General features: G+C 42.7%; 1 protein-coding gene across 3 annotated transcripts; it reads left to right on the top strand.

The window, feature by feature from the left end:
• Positions 1–1,248: 1,248 nt before the first annotated feature.
• Positions 1,249–20,214, top strand: TP53INP1 (tumor protein p53 inducible nuclear protein 1). 3 transcript variants are annotated; one of them, XM_030553511.1, is made up of 5 exons: positions 1,249–1,414; positions 7,989–8,034; positions 8,162–8,275; positions 8,790–9,138; positions 16,474–20,214. In XM_030553511.1, the coding sequence occupies exons 3-5, from the start codon at positions 8,164–8,166 to the stop codon at positions 16,721–16,723; spliced, it is 711 nt and encodes a 236-aa protein (XP_030409371.1). In that variant the 5' UTR covers positions 1,249–1,414; positions 7,989–8,034; positions 8,162–8,163; the 3' UTR covers positions 16,724–20,214. The 3 variants fall into 3 exon arrangements, with proteins under 3 accessions (XP_030409371.1, XP_030409373.1, XP_030409372.1); XM_030553513.1 differs by adding an exon at positions 13,847–13,880 and having other exon boundaries at positions 7,989–8,275; positions 16,474–16,588; XM_030553512.1 differs by lacking the exon at positions 7,989–8,034.
• Positions 20,215–23,431: the final 3,217 nt, after the last annotated feature.

The raw sequence follows: 23,431 nt of genomic DNA, 5'->3' as shown, positions 1-23,431 counted from the left end.
CCATCAGTTTGGGCTTGACTAGGGACTGAGAGTGGCTGGCTCACTACAAAAGCAATTTTCCCTCTCTTGGTATTCCCTCCTCATCAGTTATTAGGAGTGGACCACATCCACCCTGACTGAATTGGCCGTGTTAACACTGGTTCTCCACTTGTAAGGTAACTCCCTTCTCTTCATGTGTGAGTATATGTATGCCTGGATCTGTAATTTTCACTCCATGCATGTGAAGAAGTGGGTTTTTTACCCAAGAAAGCATAAGCCCAAATAAATGTTAGTCTTATTAAAGTGCCACCAGATTCCTCTTTGTTTTTGTGGATACAAACTAACACAGCTACCCCTCTGATACTTAATTATGCAGTGGTCTAAGCAGACTTTTTAAAGTATATGGAAACCATTGTTAATAAGTAAGCAATTCCACCACTCCCAAAACTTGTCAAAAGCACCACATCTCTGCCAAAACAATGTAGCACTTTCCAAGTCATTTTGGAAATAGGACAAGCTAAAAAAAAAAAAAAAGAAGGAACGAACCCACAACTCAGGAAATTATCTGACAACTGAAATGCACGGGTAAATTCCTGTCCAATCCAATTATATCTCCCATATGCTTTGTCCAATTTGTCCCAAATGCTAGAAATGCTCCATTCTAAGCAAAGAGCCTGCAGATGAAAGTTCAGGCAGATCAATTTGATTGTGGTGAAGTTAGAGTTGAGAAACAAACTCTAGGGAGCTAAGTTCAGCCTAAATAACGTATCTATGCATGCAGTAGTGTCTGTACATAATATACCAACTTGCAACTTGATGCTTTGTCCCCTTATCTGTCAGACTCTTTATTAGCTGCGTTTTATTCCCCTTCCTTCGCTCTCTTTTTAGGCTCTTACTCAGCGTCCATCACCATGGACTCTGAGTGCTTCCTCACTTCTTTCAAATCTTTTCCCTCCCCTTTTTCCCCCTCTTCCCATCCTTGCATCTGTTCGCTCAATCTCTCCTCCTCTCTTCTTCCTTTATCTCGTCTTTTTGCAGTTTCTCTCTCCCTCCCTTCCGCTCCCCCCTTCTCTCTTTCTCTCCCTCTCCTTTTGTTGCCTGGGCTTGTTCCTAGCGCAGAGTTTCTCTGTGGCGCTGGGCCGGATCACGTGCGTTAGTGACAGCCTGTCCCGGCGCGGCCCCGAGCCCGGCTCTGCTCACATTGGTGGGGTCTGAACCGTAGCCCGGCCCCGGGGAGTCTGGAGGGGGAGCCGGGGCGGGGCCTGGGGCGGCCGGGGCCGATCAGCTGTTCGTTGGATTCTATAACAACAAAAGGTTCAGCAAGGAACCGAGTCGGACTGAGGCGGTTGCGGAAACAAGAGCCGGGATCCATCGCTGCCTCCCCTCATCTACCTCACTAGCCATTGCTGCCGTCCGCCCCTCCTGTCTCTGGAAGGTGAGTAGCGGAGATTTGTATCCCGTCTGGAAGTGGCCCTGGCAGCTTGATAGTGCTGCTCGGACCCTCCCCCACCCCCTCCGGACACAGCGGCCACCTCAGGTTCCCTCTGCCTAGACTGCGTCCTCGCTGGCGGCAGGGGTGTTGCGGTTTCGGGACTGGAGCGTTTTCCCCACGCCCAGTAACGTACCCCCCGGCTCTGCCTATGTCCGGGAGGGAGCAGAGCGATCAGTGTCACCGTTATACGTGGGTCTGACATGTATTTCTCCCCGCCTCCCCCGAGACTCCTAAAGTAGCGCCAGGTCCTGGGAAGGAGACTAGCTCGATAGAAACTTTATGAAACAGAAAAGATCTCCCGTGATTACAGGCGATCGGGACAATGGTCTGACTGCTCAAGGCGCTGAGCACCCGCAAACTCCCTTGAAGCCTACGGGAACTCGCAAGGGCTCAGCCCCTTTGAAAATAGAGGCTTGTGTCGTTTTTATGGGAGGGTCTTTCCCTATGGAGTGAGTATGAGCACACGCCGCCCCTAAGCAGCGTAACAGTGGGGGTCCCTTTGCCTCGGGGGGGTGGGGAATGCGCACTGCCCCTGTACATTGCGACTCGTCGTCGGGAGCAATGGGTGTCCCTAAATGCCTCGGACAGAGAGCTGCGTTGTGCACTCCCCACCCGAGTGCGAAGGAGCGCCCAGCTCCTGGTACTTGCTGCCCCACTCTCTGCGCGGATTGGCCGCGCGCCTCCGCTCCCTCGCGGGGAGATTCCGCGTACGGTGGAGTTGGGGCGCAGGCGGGACCGCGCAGCGGGGCTGAATTCTGCCCCCGAGGAGGTGGGAGCCCAAGCCTCGCTGGGGGCAGGCACCGATCCGCTTATTTGTTTGTTCCCTGAACTTCCTCTTCGCAGACGCCGAAGTAGCTGCGTTCCTAGTTTTACCCTTTTGTCTCTCGCCCCCCCCCCCCGGGAGGAGGAGTTCGGGGCGACCGGTCCGCCCAGAGGCTGGAGGGGTGTCGGGTTGCCTCCTCCTACCGGTGCGGGGCCTATTTGCTTGGTTGCGGAGGGAACTTCCCCCCGCCCCTGCTGCCAAGGCAGTGCTTGCTTGCGCGCTAGTCAGGTGTGACTAAACCCAGCCATCCTGCAGGCACCGCCCTAGAAGAGGGGGGGCTCCGAGCCATCAAAACAAACCACAGGATGTGACTCAGCCACAGGCGAGAGGGCAACGGATTGCCAGGTCAGGTCACCCAAACCCAGGGCCGGGTCCTTAGGGAAGGTGCCTGACCCCGGTGGCCAGAGACCCGGACAAAAACTCCCCTCAGAAGCAGCCCGGTCCCACCTTCCTCTTTGTTGTTGTTTGCCCCAAAGCGAGCTCTTTGTGTCTGGAGAATTAATCTGCACCTGCTGGGGACTTTCCACCTGAAATCACAATCTTCTGTCAGGCATGACAGCTGGCACCCCTCCATTATGAGGTTTGAGTGAGGTAGCGGCTGTGGAAGCCAATTAACCATTAAAGCATAATGATGACTTCTGCAAGCGTACTTGGACACGTTCAGCTCACTTAGGGGTGGACTGTTAGCTTCAGCCCAGAGGAACAGGCTTCATCTGAGCTTCCCCCTCTAAAGTGGAACTCTTCTCTGGGCTCCCCTCATGCTTGGATGGTGAAGTGTGGTACGTTTCTTCCCTTTTTGTGGTACAGACTGCAGCCTGTCAGCTCTGCTGGCCAGTGCATATTGGGCAGAACCATTGCTTTGTCTCCCCCTTTACTATCCAGTTGTTCACTGGTGATGTATGCATGTAAGTGTCAGGTGTGCAGTGCCTGCTCCCCACACAGCTGCATGTGGAGATTTGATCTGGACATGGCTAATGCAGCTATGCAAGTGAGTAAGGGGTTGTAGGCCTTACTCCTCTGTGGCCACATAGCCAGAGCTACAATCCAGTACTTCATATTTTGCCTACCTCCTCATTTTTATTCAATCCTTCTGTGAAGGATGAGGTGTCTTTTTGATAACATACATATTTTCAGCAAAAAGCAGTTCTGTGGTTTCTTAGACACTTCCTATAAGTCTATTCACGTCCTTGCTCTTGTAAGGAACAACAATAACCCCAACTGGAGGGATAGCTCAGTAGTTTGAGCATTGGCCTGCTAAACCCATGGTTGTGAGTTCAGTCTTTGAGGGGGCCATTTGGGGATTTGTCTTGTCCTGCTTTGAGCAGGGAGTTGGACTAGATGATCTCCTGAGGGTCCCTTCCCACCCTAATAATCTATGATTCTAACTGGACCTTTCTAATAACAGTATAGGCACTGAATGGACAAGTTCTCTTGATTTGCTTTTGAGAAAACATGGAGACTTCCAGAAACCAGACTTGCAGTAGCTTCTCAAGAAGCTCGGTGTCTTATAAATTGCAAATATTTTGAAGTAGAGTAATCAGTTGATTATTTTACATATATACCTTTGTATCATCTACCTCTGAAAGCAGTTCAGAGGAACTTCCTTTTTAATATTCCACCAATATTCAGAATGCCAAACACATCTTGGAAACTGGATAACTGTTTCAGAGAGGCTGTTATGCCACCTACAGTAAGTTTGAGTTATTCAGAATCTTACTTGTTGCCTTATGCATCAAAGAACACTATAAAGTCTGCTAGGCCTAATCGTTGACCTGCCATGAAAATGGTGTTTCATTTTAAGCTTTCCTTTAAGAATCCATTTTATTTCTCTCCTGTTCTTCCCCTCTCAAAATAACAATAATTTTAAAAAACTTCCACACCTAGTATTTCCTTGGCTGAAAGTTTAAAAAGTAAAATTTGACTGAACAAACTGAAAACAGTACATAAATTAAGGTGGAGCTAGAAAACATGCATCACTTTTATTGACTCCTGGTGAAGTTTCAGTTTTTTCATTTGTAATATTTTCAGCCCAATACATGTTAAGCTATTGCATTCTCTAGAACTACAATGGATTTGATATGAATTTTACAGTGGGACCAGTGTTGTGGTCAGTAAATATTTGGGCTGACAACCTTACCTTGTAGACATTCTTCTGTATAGATATCGCTACTTGTAAGAAGCACAATACAGTCAACCTGACTGCAGATAAAATACCTAAGCAGTAACTACACTATATGGTAGAAAATGAAGTTTACAAAATGGCGGCCACTTTGTTCAAGTCAATGCACTGACAGCTGTTATGGTGGATGGAGAAACGCTTTGCCATAGTAAGAACATAAGAATGGTCCATCTAGCCCAGTTGCCTCTCTTCTGACAGTGGCCAGTGCCAGATGCTTCAGAAGGAATGAACAAAACAGGGCAATTATCAAGAGATCCATCCCTTGTCATCCAGTCCCTGCTTCTGGAAATTAGAGTCTTCGGGACACCCCGAGCATGGGGTTGCATCCCTGGCCATCTTAGCCCATTGATGAACCTATCCTCCATGAACTTACCTAATTCTTTTTTTAACCTAGTTATACTTTTGGCCTTCACAACATCCTCTGGCAACAAGTTCTACAGCTTGAATGTTCATTATGTGAAGAAGTACTTCCTTTTGTTTGGTTTTTAAATCTGCTGCCTGTTAATTTCCTTGGGTGACCTCTGGTTCTTATGTTATCTGACAGGATAAATACTTACTTTCTTAACACTAATCATGATTTTGTAGACCTTTATCATATCTCCCCCTTAGTCTTCTCTTTTTCCAAGATGAACTGTCCCAGTCTTTAATCTCTCCTTATATGGAAACTGTTCTATATCCTAGTCATTTTTGTTGCTCTTCTCTGTACCTTTTCCAATTCTAATAGTCTTTTTTGAGATGAGGTGACCAGAATTCAAGGTGTGGGTGTACCATTTATTTAATGGTATTGTATCTATCTATCCCTTTCCTAATGATTCCTAACATTCTGTTAGCTTTTTTGACTGGTACTGCACGTGAAATAGATGTTTTCAGAGAACTAGCCACTATGATTCCAAGATCTTTCTTGAGCAGTACCAGCTAAGGTTACCTATACCTCTTTCAGCTTTGTTTAAAACTTGCTTTTTTGGATCCTCCTGGTGGTTGTCAAGAGGCCATTGAGCAATGACACTGTTAGTGGTTTTAGCATGGGGATAAAAGTTTAGGAACCAAGCTCTTACAGTCAAGAATTGACTAGACCTTATTTTGATGTCCTTTCACACACAACTCTCAGTCAACTACTATAATCGCTATTATACTGCATAGCCTACCCAGTAAACACACTTACAGCTGCATAGCAAACCAAATAGCACCAACCTCAGTTTATGCTGCCCCCAGCTATATTTACAGGAACCATTGACACCTTAATTGTCTAAGGTTACAATGGTCCTTGATTAATACTCTTATTTTTTCAGCCTCTGTCTGACATCCCATGTGCTGCAGAAGTAAAACAAATTGAGAGGCACCAATAGTATTGGATCTCGATGTCAGAATGTAAACCAGTTCCTAGGTGGCTTAACAAACAGGAGAGACACTCCAGTGATAAACAGAAGTAACTAGCAAAGGTCTCTCTCTTCTTTTAATTTTCTGGCATCCAATGCAAAGGCATCTTTGGTCCAAGAGTTACACTACACTGATACAGAAACTTGGAGTTCATGTTCTGTAAACATAATCTCCCTTCACCAATATTTACTTGTTAGAAATTAAATTTATACACTTTGTTTTGCTGTGCTTTGAACAATTGTTCGGAATGCCTTCTCTAGTATAGTTTTATCTTTCACTCTCACAAGCTATCTGAATATAGAAATTCCGACCTTTTTATGTAAATGTCTATAATTTACCTAGTCTGTCATAAACCTAAGGTAATTCCAGGAAGAGAGGAGAGATTGTATAATTGATTCACTGTGTTTGCACACACGTTCTAATAATTCACTTAATAGGTGGAAATAGAGCTAGAGGTGCTGAAAATAAATGACCGAAGTTTCAATACCTGAACATTACTGTTAAAGTGTAGCATTTTGACACCATCATTTGAACTCTGTTAATAGTTCAGATATAGTGACTGCAACAGGTGATCTCATGTGCTGCTGTGGTTATCCCAGGAACTTGGACTTTTTTTTAATTTTTATTTTTATTTATTGTTAAATGGCTAATTTTTTTTCAGCCTCAACCACAAAAATTATATATAATATAAAGTCCAGGCTGAAACAGATAGTCTCTTAAATATACATTTAGGGAAGTGTCTTCTGTTGAGAAATTAATGTTGCTTATCATGAAATGTAAGGAAGCAACTTTATTCTGAAATTGTGGTGGTGCAGCCAGTATTTGCATTAATTACGTAGAACCTCACAGAACACAGTAGTATTTAACTAATCACTATGAAAAGGATCCCACTTAATAACCACGCTAGTGCACCTGTGAACCTGATTGTTTGTTTTCTTCTGTAATATGGTTAATGTTCAAGCAGAGCCCCTGAACTGCACAAGGATGGTGGTGTTCTTTGTGTGTGCCTTCTCTGCTCAATACAGAGAGGGTCAACTACCTATATTCTACATCAGTGGGACCCTGCAGAGGGCTCTCTGCGGGACTGGGGCATGTGCATAGGGTTACAATACTTTCCCCTCCCCCACAACATGGACTACTTAGGTAATACAGCTTCAGACTGTGTCACTTCTTCTGTAGAGTCCTTCCTTCCTTCCCTCCCACCCCTCACTTACATAGAAGGAGGAAAGGTTCCCAGGGGAGGTTATAAGCGCTATTACTTATCTGGAGCCACTTTGGCCAGAAGATCCCAGGGGTTCTAGAGCACAGGGTCTCTGCATAGATAGCCCTTGCCTCTCTCCCATTCCTGCAGATCTGTGAGGATGGGGCCAGGAGCTATGCAGATCTTTGCATGTGAGGCAGAATCCAGATGGAGGGCTTTAGGCAACCCTGTGAAGAGAGCCTTGCTGGGTCTTTCCTCCATAAGGCCTCTTCCTGTGGTTCAGCTTGTTGGCAGGGGATGCAATGGGCCAATGAAAAAGTGTAATACCACCTCATGGCAAATACTTTGAGTCATGTAGGCCAGTGTTTTTCAAAGTTCAAGTCACAACCCAGTACTCTAAGTAAGGCACTGGGTCATCTTGCTAAGCACTCGGGAACCTTAGCAGCTCTGATCAGCACCAGAAGTCCCGTCGGTGGTGCTGCCCAGCTAAGACAGGCTACTGCCTACCTGTTCTGACACCACGCTGCGGGTCCAGCTTCTAGGCAGGGGAGCCAAAGGACTATGTGTGCTGCCCCTGCCCTGAGCACCAGCTCCGCACTCCCATTGGCCGGTTTCCAGCCAATGGGAGCTGGGAGGGGTGGTACCTGCAGGCAAAAGCAGCATGGAGCTGCTTGCGTGCCTCCACCTAGGAGCTGGACCTGCTGCTGGCTGCTTCCATGGCGCAGCAGGGTCTGCAGAGTCAGGACAGGTGGGAAGCCTCCCTCTGCACCCCGGCTGTGCAGCTGACTGGGAGCTGCCTGAGGTAAGTTGAAAACCACTGATGTAGGCCATTGCCCAAAACCTGCAGTCAAGAATTGGCCCTATCTGAGTTCTTACTTGTTATTTACAAATAGATTTAATTGCTTTAGCATTAAGTCCACTCTTTTCTTCTTTGCAGGTTTTGTATAAACTGTTTACAAACCATGACTCTCCATGTTCCATACGTAAGCTGATAAAGCATCTATGCACTTTATTCTCATACCTCTGCCAGTTTGCTAGTATAAGTGTGAGCCCGTGTCTTGAATTTTTGGATACAAAGACTTACTAGCCACAGTCTCATTCTTGCCTTAGTAATGTTCCAGAGGCTGAATAATATGTTTGTGGGAGAGATCAATAACTTGTCCAGCCAAGAGCCAGAGTTCAGTGAAAAAGAAGATGATGAATGGATTCTGGTTGACTTTATAGGTAAGATGTCTGTTAAATATAACCTCTACAGCAGGAAGCAGGCAGTTATATTTATCATACTTCTGTATAAGGAAGCCAGTCGCTCCAAAGACATTTTTAGCCTAAGCATAAATAACATGGATTTGTGTAAAACAATAAACCACAAAACATCTTGTGTAAGCTGACTAGGGAAACTGACATCAGTTTCCCAAGACTAATAAGTTCAGACCGTAGTAGAACTACTTGTACAGATAATATTTATCTGACACTGAGCAATCTCTGTTGCACAATTCTATCACTTTCCTGGCAATACTCCTGATTTTTTTTATCTGACATGGGAAAGCGTTTCCTAATTACCTCCCTTTTATTCGTTTGTGTGTAAAATGCTTGTGTACATGCTGATGATAGATCTTTTTGTTTGTTTTCTCCCCTATTTGCTCCACATGAACTGGCTGATCTCCATCTCCTGCAATCACCTATCTGTGGTGACTTCATCTCAACTGTGGCAACTGGAACAATGGACAACCTCCACTAGACACTTGCACTAACTTTTCAACAGAAGAAGCAGACATCAGTGAAACATCAGCTGTTGACCACTCCCCAGTCTTTTCTTGTTTACCGACTTCCTTAGAGTGTTTGGCTGATGCCAGCGAGTCTTGCTTCATCCAGTTTGACTCATGTCCCATGGAGGAGAGCTGGTTTATTACCCCTCCCCCATGTTTTACTGCAGGTGGATTAACCACTATCAAGGTGGAAACCAGTCCTATGGAGAACCTTCTAATTGAACATCCCAGCATGTCTGTATATGCTGTCCATAATACCTGTCACAGTCTAAATGAGACTAGCTGTGGAGATGAGGAGTTTCATAATCCAAGTAGTCCAAGGTAAGTTTTTTTTTATTTTTCAGTTAGCAATATGATGTAAATATATAGGCCATGAATTACTGCTGAGTGCAAAGGAATACAGTAAAATACCTGGTTACAACTTGCTTAGCCCAAATGCCTGAAGAATTAATTAGAAGCTTCAGTTTTAAGTGAATGAACAAAGCACAAATAACGCCAACATTTTAAGATAAGCTCATCATAGCTTTATGCCTGATTTTAAAACTCGTGTACGTGGTGGCCATTCGGTTTTGACATTGTAATTAATACTTTTTGGGGCCTAATTATCCCATTCATTGTACATGCCATTCCTGTTGAAGTCAGATGAAGTTACTTGCACAATTGATACGATAGACTATTCTATCTAGGTGCTTCCTGGAAATGTAGGAGTGCAAGGGACCTCCAGAAGTCAACCAATCTAGCTCCCTGGGCTGAAGCAAGATCAAGAATACCTAGAACAGCCTTGAAAGGAGTTTGTCTAACATCTTCTTAAAAATCTCCAATGATGGGGATTTCACAACCTCTCTTGGAAACCTAGTCCAGTGCTTAACTATCCTTTATAGTTAGGAAACATTTCTAATATTGTCCTACCTTCAGCGGACATGGAGAACAACATGTCCTCACCCTCCTTACCTTCTCTTTATCGCTTTCCTCTCCTCTTTTTAACAGCCCTTAAAATATATGAAGATTGTTATCAAGTCTCCCCTCAGTCATCTTTTCTCAAGACTAAACATGCCCAGTTTTTTCTCTCTTCCTCATAGAGCAGGATTTCTAAACCAGAAGAGAGCAATCAAAATGATAGAAGGTACTTGTGCCTACCCCTTTAAAGTGCCTGACAAACATTGTTTCAAGTATCAGAGGGGTAGCCGTGTTAGTCTGGATCTGTAAAAGCAGCAAAGAGTCCTGTGGCACCTTATAGACTAACAGACGTACTGGAGCATGAGCTTTCATTGGTGAATACCCACTTCGTCGAAAGTATGTATTCACCCACGAAAGCTCATGCTCCAATACGTCTACGCTACGGGATTATTCCGATTTTACATAAACCAGTTTTGTAAAACAGATTATATAAAGTCGAGTGCACGCGGCCACACTAAGCACATTAATTCGGTGGTGTGCGTCCATGTACCGAGGCTAGTGTCGATTTCTGGAGCATTGCACTGTGGGTAGCTATTCCATAGCTATCCCATAGTTCCGGCAGTCTCCCCCGCCCCTTGGAATTCTGGGTTGAGATCCCAGCTCCTGATGGGGCAAAAATCATTGTCGCGGGTGGTTCTGGGTAAATGTCGTCAGTCGTTCCTTCCTCCGGGAAAGCAACGGCAGACAATCATTTCGCGCCCTTTTTCCCTGGATTGCCCTGGCAGACGTCATAGCATGGCAACCATGGAGCTTGTTCAGCTTTTTTTTACTGTCACCATATGTGTACTGGATGCCACTGACAGAGGCGATACTGCAGCGCTACACAGCAGCATTCATTTGCTTTTGCATGATAGCAGCGATGGTTATCAGTTGTTCTGTACCGTCTGCTGCCATTGTAAATTGGCAATGAGATGACAGCTATCTGTCGTTCTGTACCGTCTGCTGCTATCACGAGTGCCCCTGGCTGAGGTCGGCCAGGGGCGCAAAGGCAAAAATGGAAATGATTCCCTGAGTCAATCCCTCCTTTATGGTATCTAAATATAGAGTCAGTCCTGCCTAGAATATGGGGCAAGTGTAGTAGAGAACCAGTGTATTAGAGAACCAGAGAGCACAGCTGCTCCGTGTCAGATCCCACAGAAATGATGAGGTGCATGCCATTCACGGGGGTTGCCCCTGCAACAACTCCCCCCGTTGCTTCCCTCCTCCCCAACTTTCCTGGGCTACCATGGCAGTGTCCCCCCCGCCCATTTGTGTCATGAAGTTGTAAAGAACACAGGAATAAGAAACAGTGACTTGTTAGTGAGATAATATGAGGGGGAGGCAGCCTCCAGCTGCTATGATAGTCCAGGCAAGACATTAAGCAGTGTGGGGGAGAGGAGCCCAGCATCCCACTGCTATGACAGTCCAGGCAGGACATTAAATGGTATGGGGGAGAGGAGCCCAGCATCCCACTGCTATGATAGTCCAGGCAGTACAGAATCTTTTCTTTACACATGAAAGGGAAGGGGCTGATTGAAGCTCAGCCCCCAGTTGCTATGATGAAGACGGTTACCAGCCGTTCTGTACCATCTACTGGGAATGACCAGGAATCATTCCTATTTTTACCCAGGCGCTCTCCCCGGCCAGCCTCACCTTAGGCCAGCCAGGGGTATTCAGCAGCTATCAAGCATATTGTACCATCTGCCACCGGGGAGGGAAGAGGAGCAGATATTGCTCTTTACTGCTGCAGCATTGCGTCTACTAGTAGCATTCAGTACACATAGGGTGACATTAAAAAAAAGTTAAGAAACTATTTTTTCCCCTTTTCTTTCATGTGGGCGGGGGAGGGGATACATTGATGAGCTATACCCTGAACTACGCCGGACAATGTGTTTGAACCTACAGGCATTGGGAGCTCAGCCAAAAATGCAAATACTTTTCGGAGACTGCTGTGGCCTGTGGGATAGCTGGAGTCCTCAGTCCCCCCTCCCTCCCTCCATGACCTTCCATTTGATTCTTTGGCTTTCCGTTACGCTTGTCACACAGCACTGTGTAGCCTGGAGATTTTTTTCAAACGCTTTGGCATTTCGTCGTCTGTAACGGAGCTCTGATAGAACAGATTTGTCTCCCCATACAGTGATCAGATCCAGTATCTCCCGTACGGTCCATGCTGGAGCTCTTTTTGGATTTGGGACTGCATCACCACCCGTGCTGATCAGAGCTCCATGCTGGGCAAACAGGAAATACAATTCAAAAGTTCACAGGGCTTTTCCTGTTTACCTGGCCACTGCATCAGAGTTCAGATTGCTGTCCAGAGCAGTCACAGTGGTGCACTGTGGGTACCACCCGAAGGCCAATACCGTCGATTTGCAGCCACACTAACCCTAATCCGATATGGTAATACCGATTTTAGCGCTACTCCTCTCATTGGGGAGGAGTACAGAAACCGATTTAAAGAGCCCTTTATAGCAATATAAAGGGCCTCGTAGTGTGGACGGGTACAGCGTTAAATCGGTTTAGCGCTGCTAAAATCGGTTTAAACGCGTAGTGTAGACCAGGCCTTAGTCTATAAGGGGCCACAGGACTCCTCGCTGCTCTCACAAACATTGATGATGTCCTCACAACCACCCTTTGAAGAGGGAGAATTACTATCTCAATTGCAGAGACTGGGAACCCAAGGGGGAAAACACGTGTGATTTATCCAAGGTCAGGTCACAAGAAGTCTGGGGATATGCCTACATTACAATTAAAAAACCATGGCTGGCCTGTGCCAGTAGAATCAGGCTCATGGGGCTCAGGCTAAGGGGCTATTCAACTGCCATGTAGACGTTTGGGCTCAGCCCAAGCTCTGTGAATTGGGACGGCCACCAATAAACAATTTATTTTTCTCTTGTTAAAGTCAGAAATTATTCTTCCACTAGGATCTGAATTCTAAGGAGGTAACCATGCAGAATAACCACAGACTCAAACCTATCATGTAATATTTGCCTGGTAGCAAAAATACTTATGACCCCACACGTCTTTCCCATATGGTCAAGTTCTGAGAAATATTAACGTAATTTCTGGGGCCCTTGTTCAGAAGGATTGGACAAATTTTGCCTACTTCTAGTGTTCATCCTCTGTAATAAGAATGAACAAGGATCATCTTATGGTGAGTTTGGTTCTGTGTGTAGCAACGTGCAAGTAATTATCACTGACTTCAATGGCAGCATAGCTCCCATGCCTGTAGTTTCTTGGTTTGCAACACTTTAAAGAAAATGGGTAATTTTTTTTTCTTTTCTTGGTAAAGCGACCTAAGCCAGTGTCTAACAAGCATGGGGCTAATACTGAAAATCTGTGCTCTTGGTATCAAGGGCCTGTTTCTTTGGGAGATCCTGAGCACCATGGCTCTGGCTGAAGTCAGTGGGAGTCGTGGGTACCCAGCACCTCTGAAAATTGGGCTCTGAAGAAATCTGTCACAACTGTAGGGTGCCCTAATACCATGGCAATGGGCATAACACAATTAAAACGGAATAGACTAGTTTGTAAGAACCTACAGTCAGTAGCAGCAATGTAACAGAAATGGTTGCAAAATGGAGATGGTGAAATTTGAGTGAGAATTGTGTCATTCAAGAGTAGATGGATATTGAATTATTGTGATGGCTTTGTACAATTTAGGGATGCTGGTATAAGCCATTCCAGAAGTATATCTTGCATCTTTTTATAATGCAGCACCACTTAAATATATAATTAAATTAAAGGGCCAGATATTCACTTGGTGTAAATCAGCGTCATTCCTCTGAATTCAATGGAGCTGTGCATTCAGCTGAGGATGTGGCCCAAGTATCGCTGTTAAATACTAAGACTCTGTGAAATTAATGGGAATTAGGTGCCTAAATGCCTTTTGAGGATCTTGGCTAAATATTTTGTCCATAATTTCATGTACAAGGTAATTATTTTGGAGAACAAAATTGTAACTGTCTCACTCTAAAACATTAAAGTTGAGATGAAATACAGTAACTGAGAGAGAGAACTGTTCAACTAAGCTGACAATACAGTAAAATGTTGTCTTAAAATCTCTAGTTGTTTAATGGTTGGCCATTTAACATTGTAGGGCCAGGAAAAGCTGCTTAAGGCACACTGGCACAGTAAGTACTACTGCTTTGGGACAGTACTCTTCTTTGATCAGTCTGCTTTGTAAATAGACTTGTCTATCAAAACTGTACCAGTTTTAAAACTAACCTCTGTGTCAAGTTACTTAGTCAATTCTAATTCTGCTATAACAAGTAAAATATACTGCTAAGTACAGAATAGTGGCTTTTAAAAATGTTGAATATCAGTTAAGAATCTTTAGGGTTCCAATCTTGCTAGCTTTTATGTGCAAACAGTGAAGTCACTGGGGGTACATCTCCAGTGGAGAGAAACACCCACGTGAGTGTCAGAGCCCAGATCACCTGACTCCATCTCCCACTATGTTTACATTCCCCTTCCATCAGAAGCCCAGGCGAGGAGGGTGGGTGGCTGGGTCTCAAAGTGCATCAATAGCTCACTAATACAACATATGCTGTGGCTTATTGTTCTGGACAATATGAAATCCATGTATGTATTGGTGAGCTATTGATGCACTTCTGTGGCTGATGACACAAGTCAAAACCATGCTTGAGACACAATTAGTCTACTAATGCCTGATCTGTTATGGTTTTATTGTTGTAGTGCTTGTATTTGTGCTACCATAACTGTGCTTGTTCCAGAACTTCCCTTATTACTGTCTTCATTCAGAGTTTCAGCTCTGACATGTTACTTCTAAAAACGTTAATGCATCATGTGTAGCCAGTGGTAGTGCCATAGTTAGAGGAGCCTACATGCAAAGTCAGTTGATCAGCATAAAAGGAAAGAATAAGAGCAGTTCCAGTGTGAAATGACTAAGGTGAGTGAAGGACAGAATGTCAACTTGGACATTATACTGACCGGCTCTTGTCTGTCGGTTTTAATAATCTGTAAAGGAAGGTAACTCTGGGATAGGCATTCAATGCATAATTCATCTTGGGGCCCATATCCTTCAATCCATTCATTTTGTGCTGCTCTGCTGGCACAAAGTGAATGTCTTTTGGCTTCAACTCTTTGCTGGTGGGAAGTCAAGGGAACCGGGGAGTCTGTTCCAGTGCCCATTGTACGTACTCTGCCAGCATGGAGGGCAGTAGGCAGACCAGGGGCATAGCAGGATGTTCTACTGTACAGATTTTCCACAGGTATGAGGTTCTTCCACTAGTGGAAACAGACATGCTAGAGCTGAATTTGTTATAACTGACTCCCTGAGGGCCCCATCCTCTGTGCCCTGAGCTCACGGAAGGCATGGGCTCCCAAACTTTGAGTCATCCAAAAAGGGTGGTGGTAAAGCTGCATACTACCATATCGTGTCCCATAAAAGTGTCTGCTATAGAGGTAATGTCACCACTATCATGCCACCTTGATGGGGAGGTTCATGGAAGTTGTTTTTAAAATTTGTATGGGCTCTGGAAAGCTCTTATGTTACAAAACTTACCACCACCCCCACCCTCAGGCTGTGGGGGTGGGAAGCAAGAGACATTTTACCCATGTATTCTCTCACCCTTGCATAGGCTGGTGATGCCCCATACTGTGCGATGGGATGTCTCTACAGCAGTCTGACTTTGAGAGGCATTGAGGGAATCAAAGGGACAGGCTGAAGAAAGATCTTTAGTTACTCATGGCATTTCACACAGCTGATCTGACTTCAGTGGCTTACCTGGTCTAACTTTCCAGGTCTTATGCATGATCATCATGTTTGGGTTGCCAGCCATGCAGGAAAATCCAAACAGTCTTTTATTTAGTGCCCTTTATTTTCACACAGCCTAAACTATCCTGTGCAAGATGACCTTTAACCATAACATCTAGTAAATATTTACTAATTCTTCTGAGGATCGTGAAATACATGCTGCCTTCTGTATTTAATACATTATATGATCTTTTGGGCATTGTGCCATTAGTTCATGTATAATAGCAAGCTGGAAAGTGCATTATGCCCAAAGGATTAAATATTGAATCAGAAATACAAAAGGCAATATAGAACAGTCCTTTACAGAGAGAAGGAGGGTAGAGGAAACAGACCTATTAACTCACTCCCTAAAACATGCTGAAGAACTACATCAAAAAACTTCATGCCTAGTGTGATGGGATAGGGTCAACTACTGGAAGTGATTTATGTAAACATCACTATTTAGGCTTGGCATATTTGGTTATTTTTAAATAACTTTGATGGATTATCTCTCTTTATTTTTAAGCACTTTTTTGTTTTTATCTATTTAAATTCTCCCAGTTGTAGGAGATTATTAGGGGTGGAAGGGCCAGGCAGTGGGGATGTCAGACAATAATTTAATGGCATTACACATTGAGATCCAAAAAGTCAAAGCATTATAACCGTTAAAATACAAATTGTCAACATTACTTGTCAAAGTATACACAGTAAATATCCTGAAATCAAGCTCTTAAATTCTCCAAGCAGCATTTTTCTTACTTTACCTATTTGTACATTTCTATTGATAGAAATATTTTTTGTGTGTATGCAGTGAAAATGATGTTTAGTGACATTTACTGATACAAAACTAATCCTTCCAAGCCTATCTGTATTCATTCAGCTAGAAGAAAATACATTCCCTTAATAAACTTACCTAGATCTCCAAGTGCTAGCTGAACTGTAACTAACATTTGTATGTTAAATTTTAGAATGGAAGCACGAAATGAAATGGGGCAGCATATTCATTGCTATGTTGCCACCCTCGCTGCTCACTCAAGTTTTCTGGAACAAACCAAGAGTTTTCGTCCGACCCAGTTGGTAAAAGAACATAATGAAAGACACCATCTCAACAGAAACAGTCTCCGTCGCCAAAATCTTACCAGGGATTGTCACTCTCGGCAAATCAAGCACAATGGATTGTTTGTTCACCAGCCTTGCCAGCGTCAGTATAATTACTGAAGGCTTTTGAGGTTTTAATCCTATCGGTTAATTGTTCTTAGCGTGCTTTTGTTTTAATGTATAGATAATGAAGGTGTGAACAATCTGAAGCTGATCATCAATCATTTGAATACAATCATGACTAGTGTTACATTAGTTTGAAACCACATTTACATATAGTGTATCACAAAATGCCTTGCTATAGGTCCTAAATGGTTATCTGAAATATTTCAGTGTTTTGGAAATATGTGTGAGTGTGGTTTTTAACTTTACTGTGATGTTTGGATGGGTTTTTAAAGAAAATTCTAACAAAGATGGAACATGCATTCTTCAGTCATATGAAGTAATAAAATTATTGGGGTCAACCATACACTTCAATAACCAGTGCTTTTGACAGCTTTGTATGTCTGTATATACCGTGTACACAGTTATATTCTAGCATAAGCATTAAAAGGCTATAGTTGCCAATGGATTTGAAGTAAATGTCACTAAACTCTTATTGAAAGAAGGATAACTCTAGATTTAATCTAAACTAGATATTACCTACTTTCGTTAAACAAACAGTTACTTCATATAAGCAGCAGAAGAGCGTAAAATGTCCACCTAATAATACTGGAATAAGATGTGGCATGAATGTTACAGGTATTGGAAAGGGACAAACTTTGTGCCTTCATATGGAGTGAAATGAAAAGTAGACCTGTGGTTTATTAAATATAGACACTTAGCCCAAAGATTCCATCAGTATTTAGATCATGCTCTTTTTTCCTTTTCCACTTCTTCTTTTCTTTGGGGAGAGGATGCATCTATTATGCATCTCCCGGAACTTGGTTTAGTTTATCTATAGTGTGTATCCAAGGCGAAAGGGCTAGACTGATTGTCTTCTATAATAGGTCCATCCCATAGCTGAAACACCTTCTACAGAACCTATTCTAGTGGATGGTGAGTTCAGATGGGCTTCCGAGCTGCTGATTACTGCCTTGAATTGATCAATTCATTTCAAGTGATAGATTAGGAATGGCTCACAAACTACTGGCTGGAAAACCTATCTCTAGATGAGGTCTTGCACCCTTCCTAATTCTTTCCCAACAAGAGCATAAAGTTGAGGTGGCCATGCCTGGAAGTGCTGAAAGGCATAACGTTTTAAATACATTCTAACACTACTGGTCTTCCAGTATTAAGCAGTGCTAGCAGAGTATATAAAAGTGGAGATCTGGGAGCTGCATTAACAGTGGATATTTCATTGCTCATGTGGCATAAAAGCAGAAACATATCTAACTTGATGTTAATTTTATAGACTAGTAGTGGAGAGGGAAAAGTACAGAACATTAAACATTCTCTTTAAAAAGTTATTTAAAATCTTGCATGATCTTCTGGAAGAAAGCATGCCTTGAAAGGCAAAGGCACCAAATTTGACAGTGCAGATACTTCCAGACAGCCACACTACAAAATCAACCATGATAGATAATTCTTGAAAATTTGAGTAAATCAAGGAACAGGGGGAGAATAGTGAAGCTTTACACTTCCTCTTTTGTTTCCAGTGCTTCATCTGTGATCACTGCTTTTCCTGCATTTGCTGCTAAGGCATATAAATGTTAGTCACGTTCAACCATGTCTTCCAGCTGAAATCGTGTGGAAAAGCCTCAACACTATAAAACGTGTATATGGGTGGCTCTAATTTTTGTGATTTAGATGAAACCAGTAATGCTTAAGAATTATTTCAGACCTATGAAATGTTCTTTGAAATATGGCCAAATGTTTCAGTTCTGCTGATACAAAAACCTAATGCCTTGTAGTAACCTTGCAGTATGAGTAGCACTGCATATAATAGATGCAGGCTGAACTCTTGGTGGAGAGTAATCTTCCTAATCCTGTAGCAAATAGCCTTCTGGTCCCCAATTCCCTTCAAATATTCTGTTTTTTTTCAAGTTTTAGTTAACAGTTTAATTGCCACGTGTATCTATAAATGTAGCACTATCCACATTGCTTTTGTTTGTACTCCTGTCATCTTACTAGAGTATATTCCTAGTAATACCGGGAGGTCCTCTAGTCTAGTCCCCAGCACTTAGGCTGGATCACATCTATCTAGATCACATCTATCTAGACCATCCCTGAAAGGTATTTAGTCTAACCTGTTCTTTAAAACTTCCAGTGATATAGAACATCCGTTTTTTGCTTTGAATGATTATGTATGAGTCTAAGTGCTTAATGCCAATTCAGAATGTAGATGATGTTCTTACCTCTTCTTTTTTTAGTGATTCATATCCATATATATATACACACACACACAGGCACACACAATATTTTCCTCTGGGCTAGAAACTCTCACTTATTTATCCAAGAATAATTTTGTAGCTTCACCAATCTTGATTCCTAGAATCTCTCTCATTTGCTCACTGAGATCTTAATGTTGCTTCTGCTATCATTCATTTCAACTTTTCCTCTTTTTTCATCTCCTCCCCCCCCCCCACACACTCTCTTTCCAGCTCAGGAGACTCCTTGCTTTAATTTTTCTCTTCCTGAATAACTACTTTCCTTCAGCTTAAATTTCCCTAAAGTTAAATGAAGGAAGATGGCATCTCCACCTTCTTTTGAATTAAAAGGGTTTTGTAATTCTTTAGTGGGGGGTGGTGGGGAAGTGCATGGCTCCCAAGCATTATAATTGGAGCCTCCTTTTTTCAGTTGGCAAGTAAACGCAATTTTAGACTGCTCCTAAAAACTGGGAGATACTAATCCTTTTTTTAATATTATATTGCTGGATAATTTTCTAGTGATGAAATCCTATATCTTTCAGGATATAAACTTTTTTGTTGCACAAAAGCTGTGCCTCTCAGTTCTTAATATTGGAAACCATGCTATATTGTATGAGATAGAGTTCTCTATCTATCAATACTTTTATCAGTGACTTTTTTTTTTTGTTAATTTTGTCTTGCATATTTATGTTACTAGTTCTGTTTTGTGCCTGGAGTTCTTGGGCAGTTTGTTGTTGTTGTTCTCTAGTAGTGTATGTGAGTTGTGTGGCTTTTTCTGTGGTTTTTGAACAGTAGTAAAACATATTGTTTCTTGTAAAAGTGGAGGCCTTGCACTGTCTCAGATACTGATTCATTAATTTTGTTGAAACTGTGTTTCCGTATGTATCAGTCAATAGACAGATGTGTTTTAAACAAACCTGTGCCTTCTAGGTTTAACTTGTACACAGCAAACTTGAAAATTCAAAAGGGACATTTCAGTTAAGATAAATACTGTACATCAGTCTATGCATATACGGCAGCTTCTTTCTGGAGCCACTTTCTCTACTTGTAGCTGTTCTTTTGATATCAAAGGTGGTCTGGCTCTTAGTTTGAATAGGCAGTTTAATACAAGCTGGACAACAGCAAAATACAGCACTTTGCCAAAAAGTAGCATTGCTTAAACAATGTGTAGTTATTAACACAACTTCCTGTATTTTGGTTCCATGGTGCATCTTGCACTTTATGAAGAAACATATGATCTTAACTATCAATAAAAATTGGCCTATTAAAGTGGCTTGTCTTGAGTCTTTTGTCCATACTATAGTTAAATTCCAAATGTTTGAGCACTAATTTTTGTACACTGTCTATAAATACAATTGTCACTACAAAATGACCTTCTGTAGTTCAAAATTCTCTCTGTTCTTGGGGTATAATAGTAATGGGTTACATTGCTCTTCCAGTCAGCTGTGAAACAAATTGTGCTCTTGGGGTCCAGGAAGTGGGAATGGCAAAGGGTAAACAAAGTTCCAACTCTAACAATTGCAGGTTCAACTTCTTTTTGTATATTTTAATGGCTACACTAGCCGCTCATGGTGATGTCAAGTCAGTACTAAATATCTGTGAGGAGTCTACCTTTCCAATGATGCATGGCCTAGCCTTCCTTATAAGGGGCATCTGCCTCTAACTGTTTGCCAAATTACCATACAAAAGCCACAGAATCTTAGTCCAAGTGAGGATTCTGAGATACTGCTAAGTATTCAGAAAGGTATGGCCTGTACTAGGAAAATGGCTCATTGCTGCTGGATACAGTGAGCAATGGCCTTGTCTCTGCTAGCAAAATGTTCAAAAACTTCCCATTGGTTTAAATTAACCTACCAGACCAGAGTCTGGGAACTCTGGTCTAGACATCCCACTGGCTGCTGGCAGTTGCGAACACCATACCAGTTAGACGTGCTCCATATAGGACTAGCTGCTGCTGCTGCTGTTCTTAATATTTGCTGAGTGTCTTCTGCTAATGTTAACGTCCATTGCATTGAACCCTAGTGGAGATGGGGCCGATGAGTGTCTCTTCTTGAAAATGGTTTCACTGCTGCTGTAGATGGGTATTGTAAATAGCTTTCTCCCACTATAGCAAGCATCATCAAAACATTGTTCTACTAGGTCCTTATTACACATAATGGTGCTAAAAGTCTTGTACTTCTGTCAGTTGCAATTTAAACCACTTTCAGTACCAGTAACAAGAGTTTTGGGGAGATGGGCGGGGGAGGGGAATTGCTAACACATTGTCAGCAACGAGCTCCTTATGTGGATGGTAACACATAGCTGAACATTATGTATTATACATAATTCATGGCATATCACCTTGGGCTGTGCCTTAGCCAAATAACGTAGTCTTGAGGGCCCTGGAATGGGAGGAGACAATGTGCAGATACGAGTCAAACACTTCATTTGCAGAGGGGTTGTCTGGGAAGCAAAGGTAGAGGGTGTGCTTCCTCTACAGCAGTCTTCACTAGACTTTTATCTAGAGTTAATTGACTGTTTAACTCAAGGTATTTAAGACCTTTGTGAAAGCAAGTGTGGACACTTTACAGGCTCACTGGGCCCCATAAGTGAGCACTAGCCTTTAGAACATAAGAACGGCCGTACTGGGTCAGACCAAAGGTCCATCTAGCCCAGTATCTGTCTACCAACAGTGGCCAATGCCAGGTGCCCCAGAGGAAGTGAATCTAACAGGCAGTGATCAAGTGATCTCTCTCTCCTGCCATCCATCGCCATCCTCTGACAAACAGAGGCTAGGGACACCATTCCTTACTCATCCTGGCTGATAGCCATTTATGGACTTAACCTCCATGAATTTATCCAGTTCTCCTTTAAACGCTGTTATAGTCCTACCCTTCACAACCTCCTCAGGCAAGGAGTTCCACAAGTTGACTGTGCGCTGTGTGAAGAACAACTTTCTTTTATTTGTTTTAAACCTGCTGCCTATTAATTTCATTTGGTGATCCCTAGTTCTTGTATTATGGGAATAAGTAAATAACTTTTCCTTATCCACTTTCTCAACATCACTCATGATTTTATATACCTCTATCATATCCCCCCTTAGTCTCCTCTTTTCCAAGCTGAAGAGACATAGCCGTTTTAATCTTTCCTCATATGGGACCCTCTCCAAACCCCTAATCATTTTAGTTGCCTTTTTCTGAAGCTTTTCTAGTGCTAGAATATCTTTTTTTGAGGTGAGAAGACCACATCTGTACACAGTATTCGAGATGGGGGCATACCATGGATTTATATAAGGGCAATAATATATTCTCAGTCTTATTCTCTATCCCCTTTTTAATGATTCCTAACATCCTGTTTGCTTTTTTGACCGCCTCTGCACACTGCGTGGACATCTTCAGAGAACTATCCATGATGACTCCAAGATCTTTTTCCTGACTCGTTGTAGCTAAATTAGCCCCCATCATATTGTATGTATAGTTGGGGTTATTTTTTCCAATGTGCATTACTTTACATTTATCCACATTAAATTTCATTTGCCATTTTGTTGCCCAATCACTTAGTTTTGTGAGATCTTTTTGAAGTTCTTCTCAATCTGCTTTGGTCTTAACTATCTTGAGTAGTTTAGTATCATCTGCAGACTTTGCCACCTCACTGTTTACCCCTTTCTCTAGATCATTTATGAATAAATTGAATAGGATTGGTCTTAGGACTGCCCTTGGGGAACACCACTAGTTACCCCTCTCCATTCTGAGAATTTACCATTAATTCCTACCCTTTGTTCCCTGTCTTTTAACCAGTTCTCAATCCATGAAAGGACCTTCCCTTTTATCCCATGACAGCTTAATTTATGTAAGAGCCTTGGGTGAGGGACCTTGTCAAAGGCTTTCTGGAAATCTAAGTACACTGTGTCCACTGGATCCCCCTTGTCCATGTGTGTGTTTGACCCCTTCAAAGAACTCTAATAGATTAGCAAGACACTATTTCCCTTTAGAGAAAACATGTTGACTATTACTCAACAGTTTATGTTTTTCTATGTGTCTGACAATTTTATTCTTAACCTTTGTTTCGACTAATTTGCCCGGTACTGACATTAGACTTACCTGTCTGTAATTGCTGGGATCACCTCTAGAGCCCTTTTTAAATATTGGTGTTACATTAGCTAACTTCCAGTCATTGGGTACCAAAGCCGATTTAAAGGACAGGTTACAAACCTTAGTTAATAGTTCCGTAACTTCACATTTGAGTTCTTTCAGAACTCTTGGGTGAATGCCATCTGGTCCTGGTGACTTGTTAATGTTGAGTTTATCAATTAATTCAATCTGTGACAGTTCCTCAGATTTGTCACCTACAAAAGCCAGCTCAGGTTTGGGAATCTCCCTAACATCTTCAGCTGTGAAGACTGAGGCAAAGAATCCATTTAGTTTCTCCACAATGACTTTATCATCTTTAAGCGCTCCTTTTGTATTTCGATCGTCAAGGGGCCCCACTGGTTGTTTAGCAG

The sequence above is a fragment of the Gopherus evgoodei genome, chromosome 2, assembly GCF_007399415.2.
Source record: "Gopherus evgoodei ecotype Sinaloan lineage chromosome 2, rGopEvg1_v1.p, whole genome shotgun sequence".
Lineage (NCBI taxonomy): Eukaryota > Metazoa > Chordata > Testudines > Testudinidae > Gopherus > Gopherus evgoodei.
This window is presented reverse-complemented; position numbering and strand designations above follow the sequence as displayed.